The 25,130-nt window shown below is 46.6% G+C and overlaps 2 protein-coding genes across 2 annotated transcripts in view; one reads left to right on the forward strand and one right to left on the reverse strand.

Annotated features, from left to right (window-relative positions):
* LOC8035432 (general transcription factor IIH subunit 4) overlaps window positions 1–21,186 on the reverse strand; it is a 40,784-nt gene extending 19,598 nt beyond the window's left edge. Inside the window, exons 1-7 of the mRNA XM_029982421.4 lie at window positions 20,900–21,186; window positions 19,379–19,483; window positions 11,655–11,786; window positions 5,745–5,838; window positions 4,865–4,956; window positions 2,024–2,138; window positions 351–419 (exon numbers count right to left, since the gene is read on the reverse strand). Of these exons, the coding sequence (XP_029838281.1) occupies window positions 351–419; window positions 2,024–2,138; window positions 4,865–4,956; window positions 5,745–5,838; window positions 11,655–11,786; window positions 19,379–19,483; window positions 20,900–21,024 (732 nt within the window). The 5' untranslated portion in view covers window positions 21,025–21,186. The remainder of the gene's footprint in view (window positions 1–350; window positions 420–2,023; window positions 2,139–4,864; window positions 4,957–5,744; window positions 5,839–11,654; window positions 11,787–19,378; window positions 19,484–20,899) is intronic.
* Window positions 21,187–21,428: 242 nt separating this feature from the next.
* Window positions 21,429–24,704, forward strand: LOC8035433 (E3 ubiquitin-protein ligase RNF26). The gene has a single exon (XM_002411298.4). It carries the CDS (start codon window positions 21,592–21,594, stop codon window positions 22,597–22,599), a length of 1,008 nt encoding a protein of 335 aa, XP_002411343.3. The 5' UTR covers window positions 21,429–21,591; the 3' UTR covers window positions 22,600–24,704.
* The last annotated feature ends 426 nt before the right edge of the window (window positions 24,705–25,130 follow it).

Genomic DNA, 25,130 nt, shown 5'->3' on the forward strand with positions numbered 1-25,130 from the left:
CAAACACATTTAATGAAAATCCAATAAAACCCAGTTGGCCAGCAAATATGAAAAAATGTCCCTGTCCTGAGCCTTATTATTTTAAAACTATTTTGACAAATAACAAACAATGATCAGTACTTATAGATAGACAACTATGAAAAGAACCACACATTTTCATCCAAGAAATTTGGCCGAACTCATACGCACAGCGCTGGTCCAACCCATCAAGCTTAGGTGTTGGAGTAATTTTTGGAGCAGAATCAATATTGTTTTGGGAGCAACTTTGCGTCGGGAAAACTGTGACTTTGAAGGAGTACCAGCACAAGCATAATTATACAACCCTCCTCTCAGGAAAAGGAGACTCTCACCTTCCCAAGCGTCAGGAAGCTCAGTTGGAACAAGAACGTCAAGCACTCGACAAGGTTCAGTCCCCGTGACTGCAAAAAATAAGAGTGACCACACAAGGGTTTTGCATCCGCTTTAGCACACAATGCATGGCCCACACTAAGCATTCTTAACAACACAGTGTGGCGTTCCGGCACAGAGGAAGGGGGCCAAACTTGGCTTCTCGGATCAAGCCTGCCCTGAAAGATAAGCTATTCCTAGGAGTTTATCTTTCGTCAAATTTGGAGGGCGTTCATTTCGGGGTTTATTTTGTGCCAAAAATATGGAGATTATTGGAGTTACTTTTCTTCGATTACCAATTATCCGAAATTCACTTTAATTCTGCTATGCTTTTTCTATTTTTTTTTAAATAAAAATAAATATATAAGGGTTTTAATGTGCGCAACGAAAAAACATGCTTGAGTCAAATAATATTTCTCAGCTGGATACTGCATTGCCATCCTTGCCATTGGCAATACCGTTCTGTCCTATGACAAAACTTGCAAACGAGAGTTGCTTCAATAAACAGCGATTCTTAAAATCACTGAACTCCTGGAGGTAGTCGCTGAGAAGCTTGTTTTCATCTTGTACTATTCCATCACCCTACTCTGCTGCAATAGAGTGCTAAAGGGTGTAATATAGATGCTTCAACTTTCCCCCTTCTAAGAAATCTCTATGGTTTATAGCTTTCACTGTCACAAAAACACAACCCTCTTAAAAGCACAAATAGTATGGTCCAAACTGGATACCGTAACAGTGGCTTTTGTCATGACCAAGAAGTACAATGACCCGTTGCCCTGAATGAACTTCGACGAGATAGACGCTAAGACCTCATTTGTCAATATTCCAAGGTTTGCAAAGGAAACTGGTGTGGGATTTCGTCAGTACCATTGACCTTTTGCTCTGACTAAACTTAATTGTTAAATACCATCTTTCTTTGCATTTGCCATTGATTTAAATTCAGAGTTTATCGGGTAAATTTGAATTAAGAAAAATTTTACCTGCAAATATTTTTTCAAGTGTTTTGGATTTTTCCAAAAACAAGGGACATTAGCAAGATTAGTACACATCGGCAGCAAAACGGCAGCGTCCAGTTCAAAGTCATGTGAGGTGGACTTTAGATGAGCATCCAAAATCCGCCACACTGTTTTTAATGTGTTACCGCACCAACTTTGCGTAAAAATACTGTAAAATACCGAGCAAGTAGTTGGGAGATAATCGTTAAAGCCTGGGGGATAAGTCATAGTTAGACCCAAAACCAAAATCGAGAAGAGGCACATGACAGGATGGCCTTCACCGCTTTGCACTGGGTGCTTGGAGAAGCAGTCAGCTAGGTGGGCTCACAAGTCTGGTGTGGGCACTTGGCATGTCCTTTGCTTAGTTTTCAAACATTACTAAAGTAGCAGGTGGGCGCTTGTTATGACGTGGCTGCAGCTCGCTATTTTACGTTAGTCGTGAAGGCGTAAAGGCCGTTTCGCCGACCATTCTTTTAATGTATCGTCAGTCACCATACGACGAAGCAGCAAATTTATAAAAAAAAAGTATACTGCCTCTGCTCTGCCTCACAGTTTCTGGGAAAACCAGTGCCAGAGGTTCACGGAAAGGTTTCCGCCAACCGACAAGAAACGGACGCCGCGGCGGGCAAACAAGGGCTTACCTCCAGAGTGTCCAGGTATTGAAGCACAAAGTGCCACACCTGGGAAGCAGTGTCCATCAAGAGAAACTGGAACCCTTCCATGGTGATCAGGGGGGCACTGCCCTCTTCTTCCTCCCTGGGAGCATAAGGATGGGGGCAAAGAAACCAAACAATGTGTCCTAACAGAATCCAGGTTTCGTACTGTCTGAAGGCATGCCTTTGAGTGGACGCGGTAGGCAGCAGAGTTGACCGCCTGCAAAACACCCCTTTGCACACATTGCGTGCGTTATGAGTGACCCTAGACGACCCTGCTCGACTTCAGTCTGGGTGTTTGTGCACTCTCCGCATCATTGCAACAAGAAAAGATGAGAAGATGCATCATAAAAATATGGCAATTCTGCATAACACAGTTTGATCAAGAAACACAACTGCTAATATTTTTCTTAAAAAATGCACTTCAAAACATAGACAACCCTGATAGTAGTACTTGTGGTGCAGATTCAATAATTTCGCCTTAAATAAATTTTAAGGCATCAAAATTCATATTCTTTCATTGTCCCAAAGGTTCTAAACAAAAGTCTACTCCCTTTTTTTTCTCTCTCTCTGATCCTCCTTACCTCTTCCCTTTCAGTGCCATGCCGTGATGAATATAGTCAAGAAATATTAAAACTTTAGAAGCTTCGAAGCATTACTTTGTTTTAACACATTATCAACATTTATGAACCAACTATTTAGTTGAATTCAAATTATACTAAAAGCAGTGACCGGAAGCCAAGAAAATTCCCTCGCATCACAATGAAGCAGGCAACTGGGAATGACAGAGATTTTGTTTCCCAACACAGAGACATGGGGAGGTAAGGCGGCAGCTTGTCAACCAAGCATGGTGCGAGGCGCGGAAGTATTAGTGCGCGCCATAGTATGCTCGTGCCAGAGTAATTAAGTTTGGTCATTGGCTATTTCTTGATTATTACTTTCTTGTGTCCAGAACCAGCCCTAAGTAGTGGCAGACAGAAGCACATGCACTCTAATACAAGGAACACATGTGCAAGAACAAGCAAAACACCAGCATTAGTTAACAACTCGATGGTCAGGGCATTTCTAAGAGCACGCTTAATACTCAAATATATTTACGCAATACTGAGTGGACTAAAACCATTATCAATTCGTAAGATGGAAGAAATTCGGCATAGATCATGTACCGTATTTACACGAATGTAGGTCGACCCATTTTTCAATTTGTGAACATCTGAAGGGGGGGGGTCGACTTATAATCGAACCAAAGCATTCCACTGCCGACAAAGATGAAACATTTGCGATATCAAGAACACCTCGACTTGTTACAAGTTCAACCGTCTGTACCTGTTGCATTGTACTATTTTTTGCACTCACTTAATAAGTTCTTTTTTTCTTTTATTTGCAAGAACAAGTATTATTGATTGTGATTAGAAAATTAGCTTGAATGTACTGTGGTGAACCGCACACCATAAAACTTGCATCTGCTGCGTCCGCGATTTGCGGTATTCGTTCCCATGAGATGAGAGTTTTTGGCAAGTTTGCCCGGGTCCTTCGCACCGTGAAATGCAAATCTGCTGTGTCTGCAACCTGCGGTATCCTTTCCCATGACACAGGAGTTTGTAGCAAATTCCCACGTGTCTACCGCATCGTGAAATGCGAATGTGCGGTGTCCGCGATCTGCGGTATCAGTTCCCGCGTCACGTGGTTTGTAGCTGGTGCCAGGGTGTTTATCATCAATTTTCGATAAGGTTTTGTTGTGGCGTCCCCAGAGATAGCCCACCCCACGTTTTTGACCATTTATCTTTTCATTTTGGGTGGGCATTCTTTGGGAACTTTACGGTAGTTCTTGCAAATTACAACTACCGTAGAATACCATGCACCCACCCATCCCACATTAAGCGCCCATTTCCAAATTTGTAAGATCTGAGAAAATACGCACAGTACATTTATATGTAAAATTGATGACCGGCAAGCACCCATCCCCAGTTTTCTTGCTATAATCTGCAAAGTTTGAGTGGGCGCTTGCCCGGTATTTTACGGTATGTTTTGTGCGGTGAGATTCTTTTTGTATGTGGTGGCTGATTAGATATAACAAATCAGAGTGAAAGGAAATGACTACTCCTCCATTCACACAAATCAAGTGCATGTCGTGTAATCTGCCATGTTAATTCGTGTAATCCGCCATGTTAAACTGAACTGCCTCTGTCAGTGTCAAGTCAGCCATCTTGCAAAGGTATTGGGTGCATAATTAGTAATGTGTCGGGACTTTTTGACAAGCATTCAGTGGCTCGTCAAATACTCAGTGGACTTATTAGGTGCAGTGAAATGTTATCGTTCTAATGTTAACTTTAGATTCTTCAAGCTGCTATGATGCTTTAGAGACTGGTGCCTGCTATCTTTCTTTCGTATTAATTATCTTTTAAATAACAATGTTAAAAATCAGAACTCCACAAGGTGATACAACTTTCTACAATAAAGCTTTGAGAAAAATTAGGGGCAGGCACACCATCATGCCAATTTTTAGGACTGATTGTTGATCACTGTGTTGATGATCCTTGTTGATCAGTTTTATTCAAACTTCAATATTTCCCCGGTGTATTTATTGTGTACATGATTAAAGCAAGTGCTTCAGCATTGCTGCGATTGCTGCACACGCTTGGCTAAAAACCATAATCCTACAACGTATGCCGCCAGCAGTGCTCAAGCTTGTTCACATATCCGGAAACGCATGGCAAACTTTTGCGGAACATTTTCCAAGAAAATTGGGCAAATGCTCAGCCTTGCCAAACCCCAACTAGGGCAAATTCAACCCGGAGCATACAGCACGGAAACGGTGAAAGCACGTACGACTTCATGAGCCCCGCATGAAGGAGAATCCGCACTGCGTCCGCACTGATGCCTTCCTTGGTGTGGCAGCCCACCATGAAGTGCAGCACACACTGCAATGGGATGACAGCACATGGAGATACTTTGTTGGATAACAGGGAGCACAGAGATCAACCACAAGCCCTAAAACAACTGCTGCAAGTTTAAAAAACAAATGGTTTACCTTACCGAGTTTCAGTGCAATAATTGAATTAAAAGAGGCAAACAACTAAAGGAGGCCACTCCTAACTCTTTTTTTTTTTTTTAAGTGCTTTGGTTTTATAAGCAAATGAGTACAAAACAAATGGAATCTGACTTGTTCCACATACCTTACATCCTAATGCAATACAACCTACTTATCATGCCACTCGAAGCAAAACTACAAAATCAAAATAACCCACTTATACTAAACCCCACGGTAAAACAACCAGCTAAATTGAGCAACTACGGAGCCTGGAATGTGCCTTGGATTGGTCCGTTTACCGCCCATGCGTTCAAAAAGGTCCCAAGTGGCGACCATTGCGTCGCAGAGTCCGGCGCGACACAATGGCGACGAAAAAATTGAGCAGTCCCGTTTCCCAGTCCCAGCGATGGCTGTGACACGTCACGGCGAAGTCGTTCGGCATCGGCGTAGCCTTCACCCACCGTGGGGTGCGTGAACAGAAGCGCTCAGAACAAAATACATAGACATCTGACAGGCAGAAAATGAGGAACCCCTTTTGAGGACGCAGTAAACACGACAGTTGAAGACCCGTTCTAGGCACGACACTCAGCGTAACTTTTTTTCTTTTTGCCGATGATGATAATGCTGTTAATTACTATGAGGATTATTATTATTATTGCGAAATGCCCGGTGCCTCACCTCCCACCGCTCCATGGCATACCGGTCGAGGAACTGCGCGTCCCGGCCGTGCTTGTCCTTCTCCAGGGTACTGTACACTGCCCACGGCTGGCCACTGAAAAGGGTCATGATCCTCCGTCTTAGCAAACTTGATCCGGTCGAACGAGACATCTCTAGAGTATCGACAAAAGCGGAAGCGTGTCAAGCGGCAATTCGCAACTGCTCGCGGGCTGAAATTCGCATTTCGATTCACATTTGGAGCGTCCATCAACGACGTTTAGAAGGGACTCTCTTCTGCAGGTGCGCGCCAACGAAAACGCACGCGAAAGTTGCCACGTTTCTGCAGATCATAGTAAAGACTCTGGCAAAGTTCTCAACAAGTTTCCAAACTTTTCTTGGGCTGCCAAAACTACCTGGAAAGCTTTGGATATTTTCCATAGGTTAGGTAAACAAGTCTAATCAGAAAGCCAGTCTCCCCAACTATGTCAGGTCTACAACTTGCCGAGCAAACTACAGCCGACTACGAGATGTTTTTTTCAAGACAGCAAGTTATACTTTTTTCCGAAGGCACTGGAAATAGAGAGCCGATTCCTTCGGGATAATGTAAGCCACCGTTGGTGGGCTTCAGGTAGAGAGTTGAAAATGAAAATGAATGAATTAATTACCTAAAATTATCTAATTAACTTCTTTCGTATTCCCTTTAGCTGGCCAATTTGTTGCTGAAGATTAGTTGCTCGTCATCAAATTATGCTATAGCAGTTGTTAAAAATAAGGCAACCAGGTTCTGCTCCACGCTATTCATTGGCGAAATTAGGCTGTCAAGTTTCCCCCACACTGTAACTAATGCAGAAAGAGCACAAAAAGCTCAGTGCTTGAGTATCGATACAGCAGGGTAGGGAACACCCTTTTCGGCAAATGGCTAGTCGCCATCCGCTTCCACTGCATAGGCTGACGTTGCTTCCGGGTGGAACTTCCACCACGGTTTTTGTGTCTTGTTTCGGTATGCCGTCTGCCCAAGGCTTAAATCTGACACAGAATTGCACAGAGCAGAATTTTATTGTTCTGACAATTGCTATGGCATATTTTGACGACGGGCAACAAATTTTTAATTGAAATATGTCAGCCGAAGCAAATATTTAAAAAGTTAATTAGTAAATTTTAAGCAATTCATTTATTTCCTTACGCTCTCTACCTGATATCTGCCACAGTGGGTAACATTATCCCGAAAGAACCAATTCTCTATTTTCAGTGTCCTATTTTTAAAAATTACTATTGTCTTAAAAAGCCTCTTGATATAAAAAAGAAATCATAAAATAATGTTGGGTTTCCACTGTGTACTTTCAAATGCCTTTATAACAAGATCCCCAGAATTAATGAGAATGCCCTAGCTAGTTCAGTAATCCATCACTAGCTCCAAGTCCAATGTTTTGAAACAATTGTTAACTTGAATGTTTCTGTGCGTGTTTTGAGTGTTTAATTTTTTTCCCCTGTTTTTGCTGCTTTATATAACAACGTTCGCCAGCATGTAACCCAGTTTTTGTTTGTTCCTTTATATAATGTTTCTTCAGCAGGACTGTGCAATGCCCGTAAGGACCTTCAAGGGTTACAGTCCCCATCGAGAAAAAACTGTTTTCAAAAATTGACATAGGACAGATATGCATCTCATATTTTGAGGTAACAACTCCTCCCGAAATGTTTACATCTGAGTTATAAAAACTAGACAGCCCCAAAGTCCCTCATCCCCATTGTTTATATTCAAGCAGTCAAAAAGGCACTTAAGGGGGGACACTACCCAGAAAAAACAATTTCTGCAAAAAAAAGTTGATTTTGAAAAATGTCATATTTACATCCGTCAACATCTAGAGAGTATTCCCAGAAAGTTTCATTAGTTTACACTGCATAGTTAATTTTTTATAAATTATTTTCGGTCCACCGATGCTAAAGAAAAGGTAGAGATTGGAGCACTTTGAACGCATTTTTCTCCATTCCACTTTTTGGCATAAATTTCACTTTAGGAAAACTATCGTTTTGTTATTATGCAACTTGGATTCATTTTTATGAATTTTTCTGGGGTGAAATTTTAAGGGGAAGATAACTATGAGCTTGTATTTTTTATTTTTGTCATTTTTCATGCTCAAGAACTAAAAGTTTGGACAAAGGATGGAAATCTAAAAAACTGTTTTCGTGTTTATGTGACTTTTTTGTCATGAAAGTTGGTATAATATAGAAATATAGCTCCATAGTTATCTGCTCTGAACTGTCCTAATGCTATGTAACACATGAAAACGACAAATTTATAAGTAATTTCAAAATGATAGTTTTCCTACGCAGACATGCCCACTTTCGTCTTTGATCGTTTGCAATTTTTTGTGTACTTCACCCAGGTTAACAAAAATTGGCAGAAATGTTCTGAACATCAACAGAAACAAGCCCTGTAAATATAATTTTAATCAGAGAAGTGGTTCAAAAATGTACTTTTTTGGGTAGTGTCCCCCCTTAAAAGGCAACTCCACTTTATTTTTTTTTGGGGGGGGGGGGGGGGTTTGGTGGCCGAGTGGGCTAGCGCACACCAGCTCAGAGCCTGTGGAGCGAAAGCTCGCACTGCAGAACCCAGGAATCCTGGGTTCAATCCCTACCTCTGCCCGTTTCGATCTGGATGAGCATCGTACCGGCGTGCGGTCGTGTATCACTATTGCGTGGTTCACATTAAAGACCCCAGGCTAGCGGTCGTACTGCACAGGCTAAATTGCCCATCTACAGCTGGGAGACTCGTCGCCCGTTGAGGCCGACCAAGTTCTAGGCTGTATAAACATACACACAACCCAATTTTTTTTTTTTTTTCATTTCATTTTTTGTTTTGAAAAAAAAACAAAGCAGTCCTCTTCAGTATCGCCTAGGAAGACCATACGTCAAATATTACGACACAGTTCTGTCTAAATGTTTCTTAAACATTCCAACAAGCTTTGCAACTCGTCCAGTTGCCGAAATCGGCTGACTTGAGCGGGCGAATTCAGGCGCAACCAAAAGTGCAGTCAAGGCTACGGCGTGGGCGCAGCCAACATTGAGCTAAACGTCATCACCATTGTCCCCTTTTGCTTGTTTTTACTTCTCTGTGCAAGCGTAACGGGTGATGTCAGCAACGTGTCCTCTTGGCGCTCAGAGGTGTCCATGCGATTGGCGTAATGTGCCTGCGCAGCACACTTCTTGGGAGCCGTACCGCCGACCCGCAGTGGTTTCGTCGTTACCGTCGTCTCCCGCGTCACAACCACCATCGTCGTCTCATCATTTGTGATTATTATCTCTCGGAGTTTCGCCCACACTACGGACACTACGTGTGCAGACATATGCCGCAGTTGTGCAGATGTCGTCGAATGTCATAGACACCAAAACGTGGCGAAGACTGCGGTGCAGATGACACTTGCACCTGGTACATGCCTGCCCCGATCCTGCCCATCGTTGTGTAGAGGACCACGTGACATCTCGTACCACGTGACGGCCATGTTTTTGGCGGCCCGAGGCCAATGTTGCCGGACGGAGCCAAAGTTCCGGTTTTGATTTCCGCTCGCGTTTAAAATTATATTTAAAAATATATATCCCATTTTTCGCGAAGCAAACGACGTGGTGTCTTTTACAAGGGCCTTTTTAATGCAAAATCACTCATTACCCCGAAATCTTCGAAATTGAGCGGAGTTGCCCTTTAATAGCTTCATTTGCATATCATAGATTTCTTAACGAAGAGCGACACATCACCTTATGCAGGTATGTAAAACATTCCTAGAGAGCTGAAAGTCGGCACAGTACACCTACATCCGATGTTAAATCTCCCCTGCAAATTTCATTCCAATCACTCGGGTAATTCAGAAGTTAAATCTCTAGTCAGTGTTCCCCCTAAGATGGCATAAGAAAGGGGATACTAAAGCCCCGTCCCTTCAGTTTTCTGCTGTCCAAGATGAGCGCGTGGTTTATCTAATGTAGACACAAACAGAAAACCTCAATTACAGTTAAGCAGGGGCACAGCACACGCAGGACCAATGAAAATGGGTGCCACAAAACAGCGCGTGGCAGTTTCTGTAGTAACTGGCTCGAGCACTCGGGCGCGTCCCTACGTTACAGGGACCTATGTGCCTTGCGACGCGGCGCCACTCGGATCTGGTGTGTCCAGGAAATGCCGCACGGTGACAGCAAGAGTTGAGCGGCAGAAAAGCAAAGATGGCAACCGTTCCGTTCAATCTTCAGTTTGGGTTCGGTGACATGTGTGGCTCGAACGTTCTCGTGAGAATGTTCTACTCATCTGTAAAGTTACTCGAAGCCCCATGAATTACACGAAAGGTGTTGCGAGATCATCGACTCAACTAGCAACCGGCAGGTCTTCCTGGACAACGACGACAAATCCGAGAAGCGGCGGTACGATGCCAAGATTGGTTTGGTTGTTTGCATTCAAGGCGGGGAATCTGTTAGCTCTCTGTTCGGCGCCATAATTGGCGCCAACTCTATGTTCGGCGCCAATGATGGCCCAGCAACTATGTGCTTCCTGCAAGAGGCTTTGGTGTGCATGTGCCTTGGTTCCACAAATATCGCCGCATATTGCCAGCTCATGCGGAGTGTCACGCGGCGCCCAGTTCAATCGCTCATGTGTCCCCGGCTTTAGACATTTTAACCACCATTTTTGACAGATGCAACTTTGTCGTCCGACATTTCACACTATAAAGAAACATTTGACCGTACAGCCACTCCAAGCTAAGATGTTACGCTCAATTAAATGGTGCAATGCTTATAAGAGCACAGTGCATTCACGAGGGCACCCATCAAACCACCCTGGCATCGTTGCCACGAGGCGGCTATGCAGTTGCCTCGCCACAGACACCATCACATGGTCGTGTCGCCGCGAGGTCGATCGGGATCTCAAATTGGGCTCCCGACGTGCCGCTTTCTCTCCTAGCCATTGGATGGCGCTGCAGGCGCCCCAGGGCAAGCGAGGAGAAACCTCCCCGCCCATCGAGATATAGACGGTGGACCGGGGGGCGAACAGCCTCTGAAGACTCCGGGCGGTACTGAGAACAGGCAAGTGTGTGCTACCGGATTTCGGGTAATTGTAGGACACGAGCCCTGGGGGCCCTCTTTGTGTTTAGCTTTGGCTTTACGTGAGAGTATGAATATTGATGTAATGTCACGTGTCTTTGTAGTTTGAATTGAGTGTTTTGAGCGTTGTGCTTTATGAACCAATAAGAGGGACCGGAACTCCGCACCCGTGAAAGAACCAGGCTGCACTCGGGTTGTTTGTCGGACCACGTGGGATCTGGCGTATCGGCGACGGTACGCAATTTTCTACATGCTCAGCTACAAGGCCAAGCACCGCAACTTACGTCTACAGATTTCTGACTGCAGAAGCGACGCTGCAACTGAAAATCATGAGCAGAATCGCACCATGTGACTCAGGCTCCGTACTCTAAGAAATCCGGATTTCTGAGGTTTGTTCACTTTGACCCCCTCTCCTCGTCTGACCCCAGAGGGGTAAAGAAGGAAGCTGAATGGAAAATCGTAAGTGCCGATATCGAAGAGAAAGATAAAGGCCTAAGAACAGCAGAAAAAAGAAAGCCATTAGGCTTTTTGGTTTCAACATACAAGATACATTGGGCATGTTCGCCCTGCCCCAATGCACTGAAGTTGTTTGAGTGCTTGTCAACACCTGTATTTCTCTTCACACTGAAGAACGCCGGTAAGTGCCTGCAAAATAAAGCTAAGTAGACTAAGTACTGACATCGCAAGAAGTAATTTTCTGCCTTTGTGTTTATTAAAGTTTTGCAAGTTATCTGGGCCCACTGGTCCCACCAATGTCTGCCTCTATGCACGGCCGTTCTGAGGCAAGTGAAAGGCATGGTGAGATGGCAGACCTTTTCCTCTGGATTTATCGTATGAACCAGGGTAGCTCACCCTCCAAGCAAGGCGATCTGGATGTTCTTCCGGAAGACACCACTCAGCGACCATCCAGGAAGGCCTCCTGGAAGGCTCGAGTCCGCCCAGATGTGCAGTGCCGTCAGCGCTTCCAGGGACTCCAAGTGCTCCCTGGGATGTCACAATGACATGCCGATCGATCCAATCAATAGACATATCAATGATAGAAACAACGGTGAAGAGAGCTTAAAGTGGAGAACTTTAGACACTGCGAAAGCCTAGGACATGGAAACAAAAAGGCTGCCCAAAACATGTGAGGATTCTTGCATGTTACAATGCTGAATCTGATATATATATATGCTCACGTTCTTTTTCTTTTTTATCGCATAACATTTTACATATTTAAGCGTGCATTCATAATGAGGCCCTGCAAGTAAGAACATTTGTTTGAGAGAGTCACTGACAACCACTGTTCATCATCAAAGGATTGTAGTAGGGTGCTTCAGAGTATTCTTGGTACCCTTTCGAGAACCAGACACCCACACCTTTATGCACCCCCATCCTTGGCAGAACTTCTAAGACAGCAGGTTTTAATCCCGCTAGCGTTATGCCGTGGCATCTTGAACACGCGAAAAATAATCATAGGCACCATATTATTTTATGCACAATGTGCACCCCCCCCCCCCCCCCCATATTTCGGCAAACTCACATAGTCACTCACACTCTCAATGCGATTGTGAGTGATTTTGAGTGACTCCATGATATGCTCTTGAGTTTGTGAGATATTATCGAGTGACTTCGTGATATGAGCCTAGGTTCGTGAGATGAAATCGAGTGACTCCGTGGTATGACTGAGTTTCTGGTATTGAGTGACCGTGACATCAGCTCGTGATATGACATTGAGTGATTTTGTGCAGAGACTGTGAGTTCATCTGCTTGCATATGAATCTGTTGGAACTTGAAAGCAAGATGCATGGGATTGGTTTCTTGCTGAAATAATGAGTATACTGCACATCTGTGCACTGGAGCTTTGCATGGCACGAGTGCAAAGGCGCTTCCTCCAAGGAAAGCTCTCGCTGAGGGAGGGGGCCGTCATCAGTCAGGATCAGGGGACGCTTACAGGGGGATGATGTGGCACTGAAGTAGAATTGATGGCAGCGCATGGGAAAGACATGCTTAGAAGGGCTGTCGTTTTTTCCCACACTGCACGCACGCCTTTGACTGTCGTGAGAGAAAGGTTTAGGCATTCCCTTTTATGTGTAACATCGCCCTGCATGCGCCTTTTTAACTGTTGGGGGTAGGAGCTGCGTGCTTCCTCTTTTTGGCAGTGCACAGATGTTTTATGCTGCCGCGTCTTTGCTTTTCAAGAGTGTCAATGCTTGAAATTATTGTTTTTTGTGCCCGCTGGATATGCTTTCATCAAATTTTGATCAATGTAGTTATATCTCGAAGATCACATTGTCTGCGGCTCTACCAATCATTTCAAACACCAGCATCACTCATAGTTGCAAAGGACGTAGTCACCACTCATTGGCAGTGGTCATAATTATATTACGAGATCGCCTCATTTGTATAGCAGAACCATCTTGACTGGCATACTGCAGAACAAAACTTCCCAATCTTTGCACACTTTTTGGTTGTTTTACGTATGAAATGCGAAAGCTTAGAATATTTTTTTTTTTCGGGCGTTCAGGCGAAATTGGTGCGCACAGATCTATTTTGAGAGGCTTCCCTTTATTAACAGATGTGGAAACCCTGAACAATGACGGCGAATAATGTTCTAAAGATTGCAGTGCTTTTCATCCGAGCGCTTTTATCATGTAATTCTCACAGCCCTGCACGAGTGTGTTCATCGCTTTCAGATGAAAGGGAAGAAATACAAGGACGGGCCACTCAAAGTGGCACTGGGTGGCCCGTCCTTGTTCCGGGCCACTCAAAGTGGTCGGGAACCGCGCCTTCATTACCCTCACGAACTAAAGCTTGTATACATTATTTTAGTGTTTGCACAATCACAGCCCAGTGTGCTACCCTCACAGCCCAGCGAGCCCATATTTGTGGCTTCGTAAGGCAAGTAAAGCACATGCTGTACATACAAACACTGAAAGTGGCATCGGCGAAATGCACGCCTCTGCAATGGGCTATACTCCATGTCACATACAACTACAGTGCTGAAAAAGGCTCGAGCGCAAGCCTGTGGTTCTCAACTTGGCTTTCGTGCTGGCAAAAGCTTCAGCGAGAGTGCGGTTCTTCAGAAATCTTTGTGTGCATGAGAGGCCATGCATAAGAAGCATGTTTAAAACCACAAGCTGGTGCTCACGCCCTTGCCAGCATTGGAGACAACTTGTGAGATAGAGTATTCGCAACTCCAACGCCCTATAGATGGTGGGGAGGTGGTTCCAAGATGGCTGAAGAGATGGGGATAGATTTTCAGTGCACCCGCTCCCTGACACTGGTCGGTGCGCACAAATTAATTTATTTGGCTATAAATGCAGAACGGTCAGGGCAGGAGCGAATCACGCTCCTGCCCTGACCCTGATGTCCTGATGTCTGTCATGACCTGATGTCTGTCCTGATGGAGATGTCGGCATATGTTAGGAAAGCCAGCATGTTGTTCTTTAAAAGTTGGGGAAACCTCGCAGAACTTGTGCCGCTTTGTGGAAGGCGAGCGTATTTTGGGCAACGGTCACATTGCTGTGTATGGCAATGTATTTTTGTGGGTGTTGAAAATATTGTGGTGCTTACACTGTGCCTGGCCACCAGTGCTCTAAAACACGAGCTGTGCATGGTGAACGTCAAGCTCCAGTAGAACAGTGTTTACAGTATGGACGTCTCTGCGTCAGCAGCTCGCAACTCACTGTACATCATCGCGGTTTTAGTGCACTGCGACACGTGATTAACCCACGCCATGGTTCCTAATAGGCAGTTTTAGCCTAGCATAGTCGCAGGATACCCTACAGTGAAACATTGCAACCAGAAGTTTGTGCTGTACCTTTGAAGCATGATTTTCGGCATGCACCACGAGCTTTGATGTGCCTAAGGTAGCCTGCAGTAACGCCATTGGCATGTTTGGGGTTTTTATTTATTGCTCCGTTAAAAGGCATATTCAAATATACAGTATACTAGTCCTGTGTACTATGTTATAACCATCGTCGAGACCCGCCTCGGCAAAACTGCCAATTGTAAGCACACATCACGATCGGCACAGACGTGCATAAAATTCTGCAGGCATTTTTTTATTTGGTTTTTTAATTAACTGAAAGCAGGTATGCTCAGTCAGTCTTTTGGAAGTGCTTGGACAAAACTGTCATGTTCCTCATCACGGCCTTTAAAGGGGCCCTGCAAGGACTTTTTACTGTTTTTTAATTTGCACCGAACCTGAGCGCACTGAACGTAATAACTTAGTGAAACTTTTCTTTTCGCAAAGTTTGCTTTATTTTAAAAGTTATAGGCAATTTAGAATTACAAAAACAAGCAAAAAATAACCTCCTTCATGACGTCGTAGGTCCTGGCTTGAGTGGCCATAAAGTAGAGGAGGAATAGTGAGCTCATCGAGCGCTCACGGCCGCCGCACTCCGTGTCGATGGCGCCAGAGGGCGCCACTAAAGCATGTTCTGGATAGGCTGTATGCAGCGGGCAGCCAAAGCGGCTTTCGTTGCGTTTGCTGCGCGATTAAACACTAATTCGCCATGACACTTCATTGGCCACAAAACGACAGCAAACACGGGGTAAAGATCAGTTCAGAATGGGAGCCACTTCGCGCTGCCATACCGCGAAACAGCCAAACCACGAAACAAAGCCTTTTGCCGAAGGCCTTCGGAACGCTCGGAGCCGGTCGGATCCTCTTGTCCATACGACCGCAGTGCCACCGCGTACATCCGGGATTTTTCCGTGTCGGCGCCTTATCCCACTACTCCTTTCTAGAATGCACCGCCTGTGCCACCGCTTGGCGGCAGGTATGCCGACGGGTCATTTCTCGTTTCCGTACTTTATAAACTGCAATACTTTCTTTTTTTCATCTATAATAGTGAACAAAAACTACTTTTATAAATAATTGAAACGGTTCGCGCCACTTATATTTTGTATTTCGACCAAAACAAAGTTTTTAGTGGCTCTGACCAGTAGTAAGCCCAGGACCAAAGACGGCACATTTTGCGCGCTTTCGGTACCGCGGGTCGCCCTCGCCGGTGGAGGAGGTTTCCATGTCGTCCGGTTAAAATATAGGGCACTGATATTTAGCTACTCTTTCTGTGCCCGCTGGCTTGCCCGAACCCCAAGAGACGTGGAAAGCGCATAAAAGGTAGACGCTTAAATATGATTGCAGGGCCCCTTTAAGCACATAAAATGTGAACCCATTCCCGATGTTCATCGCTTGATACACCGTTGCACGAGCAGTTCTCTTATACTTTCTGGAAAAAATGCACTTTTTGTAGATGGTATGCGAGAGTTTTGCACTACTAGCGAGATCTTGTGCCATCACGTTGAGCACAGATGGAACAAAAGGACCCAAAATCCACAGCGTATGCGATCTACAAAAACATTCCCAATGAAATGAAAATGCGTTGTACAAGGGACCGGAAATGCGCTGTTACAAAGCGGACAACATTTGGTATCATAAAGGTGCACTGTAGTGCGTTTCGAAAAGTTTGTTTTTGGGTGTTATATTGATTAATAGGTGTCAGTCAACAACATCTAGTTCCAGATTACAAATACAGCCTACTGGTCATACGGCAATAAAAATCATGCAAACCCTTCTCCTCTGTGTTTTATTTCTTTTTTCTGGACCAATGGAGATTACGATCATTATCATTATACCTAGCTTTGGGCACGTCGCACATTATATTTTGACAAAGACCCAAAATATTTATGGTGCAAGAGGCATAATACTGAAATTTCGCTTCAAAACCGGCAAATTTTACTTTTCCTCAGCTTTCGGTGGACCCAGAGAGATGTGTCAACCCGACTCTGTCGGATAAATCGATGGATATTGATTGTATGCTTTATAAAAGGCGGTAGCTTACGCCACTTAGACGCGGTGGGCCATCGCGGTTCATCTCCATCACACTTGACTCGTCGGCGTCGTGCATCGTAACCTCAACGAGCACACCCGTTCGCTTGTGTTGGCCGACGCTGGCTGCGAACGGGAACCTTTACTCCAGTGTGATGTGCGTTGCAACGTAGCGCAGCGTCCCAGCGCGCATCGGCGTAGCTCATGACGGGAAAACAAACCACGAAACTCACGCACCAACGACGGTGGCTTTCCCAGAAGCTCTCACGTGACCGCCCCATGGCCTCATTCAGGAATCTGAATGTCAGGGCCAGTCGGAACTTTCAAAGTGTGAGATGCTCATTTTGGTGATCTGAACCTGCAGTTCTTAATGTGCGTCATGTGCTGTTATTGTGTTCCTGTGTTGGTATGCATATTTAACACTTGTGCGATTGACTGGGCGAGTTTGCGCGTGGGCGTGGACTGCTCCGAGCATATGCAACCCCCGATACGCTTTGTAGGCCTAACGTGCAGGACTCGCATGCATGTTGTGCCGGCAAAAGCTTGAAGTTCAAAGGCACACTGAAGGTAGAGTAAAATAGAATTAAGGACGACCTAATGTGTGAGGCATATATGATCATGTTGTGCTAATGATTGTATGCACCGGCAGCCGTTCCCGATCAAAACAAGTGCCAACGAATCTATGGGAATGGCGAACCCAGTGAAACATCTGCTATTTAGCCGGCGAGAAATTTTCAACTGGTTTGTTTCAGTTTGTAAACGATAGAGGTAGGCATCGTACGCTGTCTTCGGTACTAGTTTCTTGAGTCAGAGTGAAAGGCTAGATATGATAACACCACTCTGGCCATCTGTCAAAACGAAGATGTGGAAGATTCGAGTGCGTCGCTTCCATTAAAAATTCCCGGCAGATTCACCACAGGAATACGGGGTGTGTCTACAGTCAAGAAGTACCAAGGGCCCTTGAAAATCTTTTTTTGTAGATCAAGGTTATTTAAGGCTTTTGAGGGGCTAGAGAAGCACTGACAATGCAACCCAGAAAACGCAGAAGTTGTAGGCAATGGGATGCCCAAGTGTATACCTGGCTAAAGGAGGTTCTTCGGCAATGTCTTTGTGATCTGCACATCTCACGCACACAGAACAGAACAGTGTCTGAATGATTTGAACTTAATAAGAACCTGCTCGAGTGAACTCCAACGTAAGGCTGCGACTTTAAAGCGTCTCTCTCGACATCAGTCCCAGACATTGCTTGCACTGACATCAGCTGCTGCTGTGGCAGTCTCCTAGTTGCCGAGTGCGCACCTGCTGCGGCACACATTTCGTACCACCGGATTGTTTCTCCTCGGCACGAGCTAGAGGGAATGACTACCAGTGTGGTGCGATTACACTGTGTGCAAGCCATGCATACATAGCAATTCTAAGCACCTGTCCAAGGCAAAAACAGGGAGCGTGTTGCTCCTTGAAAAGGAGCACACGTTAAGCAACGGGCGTTGTGTAATCCTATAACCTACTGGAGAGATGGAGGAACATTTGGTGGTTGTCACCTAGTGACAGGACGCAATAAACCATATCACAGTAGGAAGAAAGTAAGCATATTGTCGCGTCTTCGGAGTTATATGTTCATATAGTCGGATCACTTCGTCTTTACCACTCGGTGAATCGGTCTGCGGGTCCGGAAGGAACGTCCGATTCACTCGGTGAATCGGACGTTCCTTCCGGACCCGCAGGGTTAGGCCCTGCAATCATATTTAAGCGTCTACCTTTTTTGCTGTTTCCACGTCTCTTGGGGCTCGGGCAAGCCAGCGGGCACGGAGAGAGTAACTAAACCTCCTCCACCGACGGGGGGCGACCCGCGGTACCAAAAGCGTGCGAAATGCGACGTCTTTGGTCCTGGGCTTACTACTGGTCACAGCCGCTAAAAGCTTCTTTTTAGTCGAAATGCAAAGTATAAGTGGCGCGAACTGTTTCAATTATTTATAAAAGTAGTTTTTGTTCAGTACTTTATATCAGAAAAGAAAAAAATACAGTTTAGAAAGTACGGAAACAAGAAATGACCCGTCGACATACCCGCCATTAAGCGGTGGAAAAGGCGGCGCATACTAGAAAGGAGTAGTGGGATCAGGCGCCGACACGGAAAAAGGTCCCGGATGTACGCAGCGGCGCTGCGGTCGTTTACAGACTGGAGGATCCGATTGGCTCCGAGCGTTCCGAAGGCCTTCAGCGAGCAGCTTTGTCTTGCGTTTTGGCCGTTTCACGATACGGCAGCACGAAGTGGCTCCCATTCTGAACTTATCTTTACCCCGTGTTTGCTGTCGTTTGTGGCCAATGAAGTGTCATGCCGAATTAGTGTTTAATCGTGCAGCAAATGCAATGAGAGCCGCTCTGGCTGCCCGCTGTATACAGCCTATCCAGAACACGCTTTAGTGGCGCCCTCTCGCGCCGTCGACACGGAGTGCGGCAGCCGTGGGTGCTCCCTGAGCTGACTATCCCTCCTCTTGTTCACGGCCATTCAAGCAACCAAGGACGTCATGAGCGAAGTTATTTTTTGCTTGTTTTTTGTAATTTTAATTTGCCTATAACTTTTAAAATAAAGCGAAATTCAAGAAAAAAAAGTTTCATTAAATTACTACGGTCAGTACGCTCAGGTTCGGAGCAAACTAAAAACCAGTAAAAAAGTGCTTGCAGGGCCCCTTTAAGGGATTTTACTGTATATGTATCCCGAGTAGAGCAACTGGTGACCTGCGACCTTCCACGGACTCACTTGACGTATTTCTGCTCGTTCCACGATGACACGACAGCCTGCGGCACTGGCTGGTCGACGAACATGAGCCGCATGATGTAGTGGCGGGAAATGATCGGCAACTCCCTGAGTAAAAAGAGAATTAAGGTTGGCGAATCAAAACCGAAATGAAGACCAAAAGAACTGTCAGCCTTTCCACTCTGGTGAAGAAGGAAGACCAGCAAAGCTGTACTATGGTGGGAAGGAAGTATTTATAAATGTAAGGATTAAGCGCGAAACACATGTGCGATGAAACTGTCCGATCCGACGTGCGGACTGTCGGAATGACCTTGGGGGGCGAGGGTTTTCGTAGCACCGGAGAGCGTTGAAAGCCCTCTCCTCCGACCGTCGCATTGCCTGGTTGGACGTCGGATCGGACGGTTTTTGTCGTACATGTGTTTTGCGCTTTAAGGTGTGATTGGGTAATTGGGTTATTTGAACAATTAAAGAATCAGACATATAAAGAACTGTCCGGGGTTGTTATTTATTTTATAACCAGTGACCATGGCCTTGTGATCGCTGTGGTACACTGCCATAGGGTGCACGCTGACGGCAGGCACGTTTTTTGTGAAGACGAGGTCTATATGCATCTAATGCGTGGTCGTGGGCACCGTAGGTATGTTCACACATGCAAGCCCGAAACGCTCAAACATAAATGAAGTGAACCACTTTCCCTCCTGGCGTGTAATGTCAACATTAAAGTCACCCGTCACTACGGCAGATGTGTCATCGCCGAGCATGACGCAACAGACAACATTCATCATTAATGCTTCAATGTCTCTCTTGGGCGCCGCAGGGGAAACGTACATGAAGGCGACCACTGGACCATCGCGCACCTTGACGGAAAAGCTGAAAAGGTTGCCACTATCCATGAGCAACTTCGGCAAACAGAGTGGCTGTCTGGTTGCCGCCGTCGCTCACAGATGGCGGTAGCTGTCCAGAGTTTTGTGCCGACATTTATTTGGAGACGGACACGAAACTGGGGAAACTAGCCCTTAACAGCTCCACCGTAAAAACGCCATAAACGTAAGATGCCCCCCCCCCCCCCCCGCCCCCAGAAAAAAAGAGGCCCTATTTGGAACTTTTTAAATGCGTTCTAAACGCATTTAAAAGGTTTAGAACTTTTAGAAATTTAGAACGTCTTTGCAAACGTCCGCCCGAAGCCACAGTGTGTCGATCAATACCGTCTGTCGCACCCATTACACACCGCGCGGTCCACACCGAACGCATCGTCCGTGAATTGGCGCTTGAACTGCCGGTCGGCCGCTGTGCAACGGGGCTTCCTGTCGCTGCTGGGCCCGACGATCTCGTTTTACAGCCGCGTCCCCTGCTCCCCCATCTTCCCCTTGATGTGCCCGCCGTTGCCGCTCCTGTACCGCAAGCAACAACTTTCCGTCCTGCTGCCGAGCACACACCGGCGACCGCACGCTTTTCTACATCAGACACGAAAGCGTTTTAGAGCTGACACTATAAAAGCCATGCAATTAGATGTGGACGGCGTACCGGAAGACGGCGAGGCATGTTGCTGGGTGCGTGTAGAGTTGGTCCAGCGTCGCCGGCGACAGGGTCTTCAGGTAAGCGTGCAGATCGTTACATTTCAGCGAACTGCTCGGCGCCGACAGACTCATGTCGTGCCGTCTTCGAAGAAACTTCTCGTTTTTGAGCGAGTCATAAGCTCGGCGTGGGCATCACCTGTGGCCACCGCGTCGGTTACCGTCCAAACCGCACGCGCTCACATTCACCTCTCGGAAGACTCAGCGGCTGAGTGGCTGAGTCGCTGAACAAGCCAAGCAAGGCAGGCTAGCCAAGCCGGCCAAGCGGCCAGCAAGCGGCTAATGAAAAGCAAAAAAGTAAAAAATACACTCAAATAATATTTGTTGGAAAGTAGGCGAGAAAATAGTAGACCACTTCAGCGCGGCCTACTAACAAGAAGCTAAGAATTTTAAAATAATTGATACGAAAAGTTACTTATGATATTAGTACCAGCGCATTAACGAGGTAGCAGCGCATGCAGCGCATGCCATAGGCGCATGCACGAAACGTGTGCGCGCGTCAGCCGCATCGCCAGCAACACCGAACAAAGCTGGGATTTTAAATCGCTTGTTTACTTTATTTTGCTTGAATCTGTTGCCTGGGTCCGTTGTCAGTAATGTGCCAGCCGTCCGATTGAATCTGTCCGCGGGCTCCAGAAAGGAATGGAGGCCGCCTCCAACGTCCTATGGACATTCAGCACGCTAGCGGACGGCTGCGTGACCGCGGTGAGCCTGCTCCTACGGCTCAACGAACTGGTTGGCGCCGTTCTGCTGAGCGCCGTCCTCCGACTGTGTAGCGTCGTGGCCCAGATTTCGACGTCGCTCTACCACGGCCTCTACTACGCGTGCAGAGACTTCGTGTACTTCCTCGAGGACATCGTGGTGCTCGTCCGCTCCGTGGTCAGCGCCGTAGACTGCGCCGTTCACGGCATCACCGTGTGCGTGCTGCTGGCGTACACCTCGATAATACGGGCTATCGTCTTCATTTACGACGTCATCACGAGCACGTGGGACCTCATCGTGGCGGGCCTGTTCTACGTCTCGTCTTCGGTCTCGTCTCTCGTGTCGCTTCTCCTCGGGTCAACCCTCCTGCTCCTCCAGCTTCTACCTTTCGCCGTCTGCCAGACGGCCTTGTACGCGTACAGTTCGGCCGTAAGCGTCCTGACGGGTGTCGTCGGTCTGTTCGTCGCTGTATGCACGGTGACTTGGGGCACGGCGTCAAGGACGGTCTGTTCTGTGCGGACGTTATTTTGGAAGCAGCCGCGGGACGTCTACGCCGGGTTCGCGATTGCCTGTGTCCTCGCGGCCGCTGTCCGGCTGACGTTCCGTTTCCAGCTACACCGACGCCTCTTCCAGCGGCTGGTGGCGCTCCGACCACCTCGGCGACGACGGCCGTCGAGGCGAGCCGGCCCGGACCGCTCGCCTCCGTTCACGATGACACTGCGATCCACCCAGCGCCGGGACCGGCTCCAGTGTCTCGAGCGGGAGCTGGAGCAGGAGCGCGAGAAGCAGCTGTGCGTCGTGTGTCAGGACGAAGAACGATGCGTCATCCTGCTGCCGTGCGGCCACTTCGCTCTGTGCGTGGCCTGCATGGAGACGCTGCTCGAGATGCAGCCCACCTGCCCCGTGTGCAGGCACTTCATCAACAGGGTCGTCAGGGTGTACGCCTAGACTAGACCGAAAATGCTGGGGACAGTGAAGGGGGTAAACACTACATAATCGCTGGACCTGCCACACGTCTTATCGTTCACCCCTACCGACTGACAGAGACCAGGGGGGGGTCACGAAAGGCGGACGGTCGATTGGTCCGGCAAGCATGTATACTGCCAGCTTAGGGGTGCGTGGCGCATACCGTAGGCGTGACGTGATTGGGGGATGCTCCATCCAGCCCCGAGCCAGTTACGCTTCGTTATGACGTACTATGGACCGCAGTGGATGCTACAATGCCGTCGGAGCCAATTTGATGTCGTGCGAGCGTCACGTGACCTTCGAGACGGGTGCAGCAACGCACGTGGTCATGTGATACGTTTGCAGCGCTGGATCAAAAAAAATTGCTCGTAGCATCCACTGTCGTTTGTCTCAAGGTGAAACGGGGCATCTATACCACATTGTTCTGCCGTGCGTAACGCTAAGCCAAGGTGCGTGCACTGATTTGCTGGTCAGAGCAATGTGTGGCTTGGCTTCCAGCTGCCTCGTGATTTGACGTTGCGGCTGTAGTCCCTCATTGGCCGAGACAAAGTGTGACACTTTGTGTGTGTTGCGAAAGGGGACTAAGAAAGAGACAGTTCACAAAATCGACAGACAAGATGCACCACATTACGCTCAACATTGTTCAACTTCCATCGACGATAACCATACCGTACCTGTACAGGCTCATTATTTTCTTTCTGTCTTTTTCATGTACTTCCTTTTCTTAATGCATCTTGTAATCATCTTTTTATACTCTTGTCTTGGTTTTTTATTTCTTTACTGCCATGTTATTTTGTGTCGTTCTACTCTGCAGTATTATCACCTCTAAAGTCCAAATTTGTATATATCATTTTGTGTAAAAAAAGGGAAAAAAAGAGGTTATTTTAGGGCATTATTATGGGGTTAAAATGCCATGAAGTATCCGCTGAATTCTTGCATAGGTTCTCTATATTCTTTGTTTTGAAATTTACCACAGTACCTGGTGTGTTCTGTCAATGATAAAAAAAAACTGAAAAAGAATTCTGTGTCTAATATTCTTAGAGCGACATCGATGCATTGCTCCAAAGACTAACTGAAATGGAAGATACATGGTGGGCGGGCAAAGTGTATTTGCCTGCCCATCCTGTATCTTCAAAACATATTATGCAGTTGTAAAAGAAAAAAATTGTACAATGCCTTTCTATTTGTGAGCTCAATGTGAACACCTTGCTCGTGTGAACAGTTCAATAGTGTGGGCAGTTTGAAGCATCTGTAGCCTGTAGTTTCTTACGATTATGATGTTAATACAGTCTCTGGCCGTCAACTATTGGTGATGACCTGTTTCGATGGCGCCACCTCGCGGGCACTCTCCCGTGACGTAGCGGGTGTGATTTGAGCAGACGACGCTCCAAGTAATTGCACGAAACGGTTACGTTAGTTTGTTTTTGTATGGAATTGATAACTTAATTTATTGTAAAAAGAGTGTATGACATCTTTACGAGTTTTTTCCTACTGAATTGCAACATTTTGGAGCCACTTTTAGAAGTGGCTCGAAAATGCTGCAGGGTCGACAAAAACAAATGCACAAACAGTTGTGATCAATAGCGGGTGTATACCGTAAAATCCCAAGCAAGTGCCCACTCAAGATTTGGAGATAATCGTATAAAGCTGGAGGATGGGTGATTATTGTCCGGGTGTTACAAAATTAAGGGGTAAGCGCTTATTGTGGAATGGGCAGATGCTCAGTATTTTGTGGTAATTCATTTCTGGGATGCCGAGGTGTCATTGACACCCTAGATCTTGCAGGTGTCGACCGCGGAGGTGGTTTCGCACGTCTTGCATCGAACGGGCGAATGAGCGGGCGTTTAGTTACAACTACTCTGAGTCAGCCAGTTGTCTCGAGCAGACGTGTTTATTAATGTGAAAGCATTAACTGTCCCATGAGCCGAAGTCATCAGCTTTGATGCCGCGCCAGATGGCATGTAAACTCCTTTCTCCAAGTGAAGCCGCAATCTAATGGCTCCCAGTTTTGAACCCGCGCAAAAAGCGTAGCTAAGTGGCACCTAGTTTCACTTTACCCAATAAAGCGAAGTGAAGATGAAATCTGATAGATTTCAGCTTCTGTCCCATTGGCTGCACACGTCATAGTTTCAAGGAGCGAGGCTCCCATTGGCCGCAGCACATCACTTTCGAGCGAGGCAGCAACTCCACGGCCGAGGTCAGCGCGGCCTTGCCGCGCTGACCTCGGCTGTGGAGTTGCTGCCTCGCTCGGCGAACAGATGCTTCATTTTAGCGGCACGCTGGTGGCGCTAGAGGCACTGAAGGCGGCGTGGACACGCAGCGCCATGAGGTGGCGGCCGTTGAAAGTGATGTGCTGCGGCCAATGGGAGCCTCGCTCCTTGAAACTATGACGTGTGCAGCCACTGGGACAGAAGCTGAAATCTATCAGATTTCATCTTCACTTCGCTTTATTGGGTAAAGTGAAACTAGGTGCCGCTTAGCTACGCTTTTTGCGCGGGTTCAAAACTGGGAGC

The sequence above is a fragment of the Ixodes scapularis genome, unplaced genomic scaffold (assembly GCF_016920785.2).
Source record: "Ixodes scapularis isolate PalLabHiFi unplaced genomic scaffold, ASM1692078v2 ptg000165l_1___fragment_2___debris__unscaffolded, whole genome shotgun sequence".
Taxonomy (NCBI): Eukaryota; Metazoa; Arthropoda; class Arachnida; order Ixodida; family Ixodidae; genus Ixodes; species Ixodes scapularis.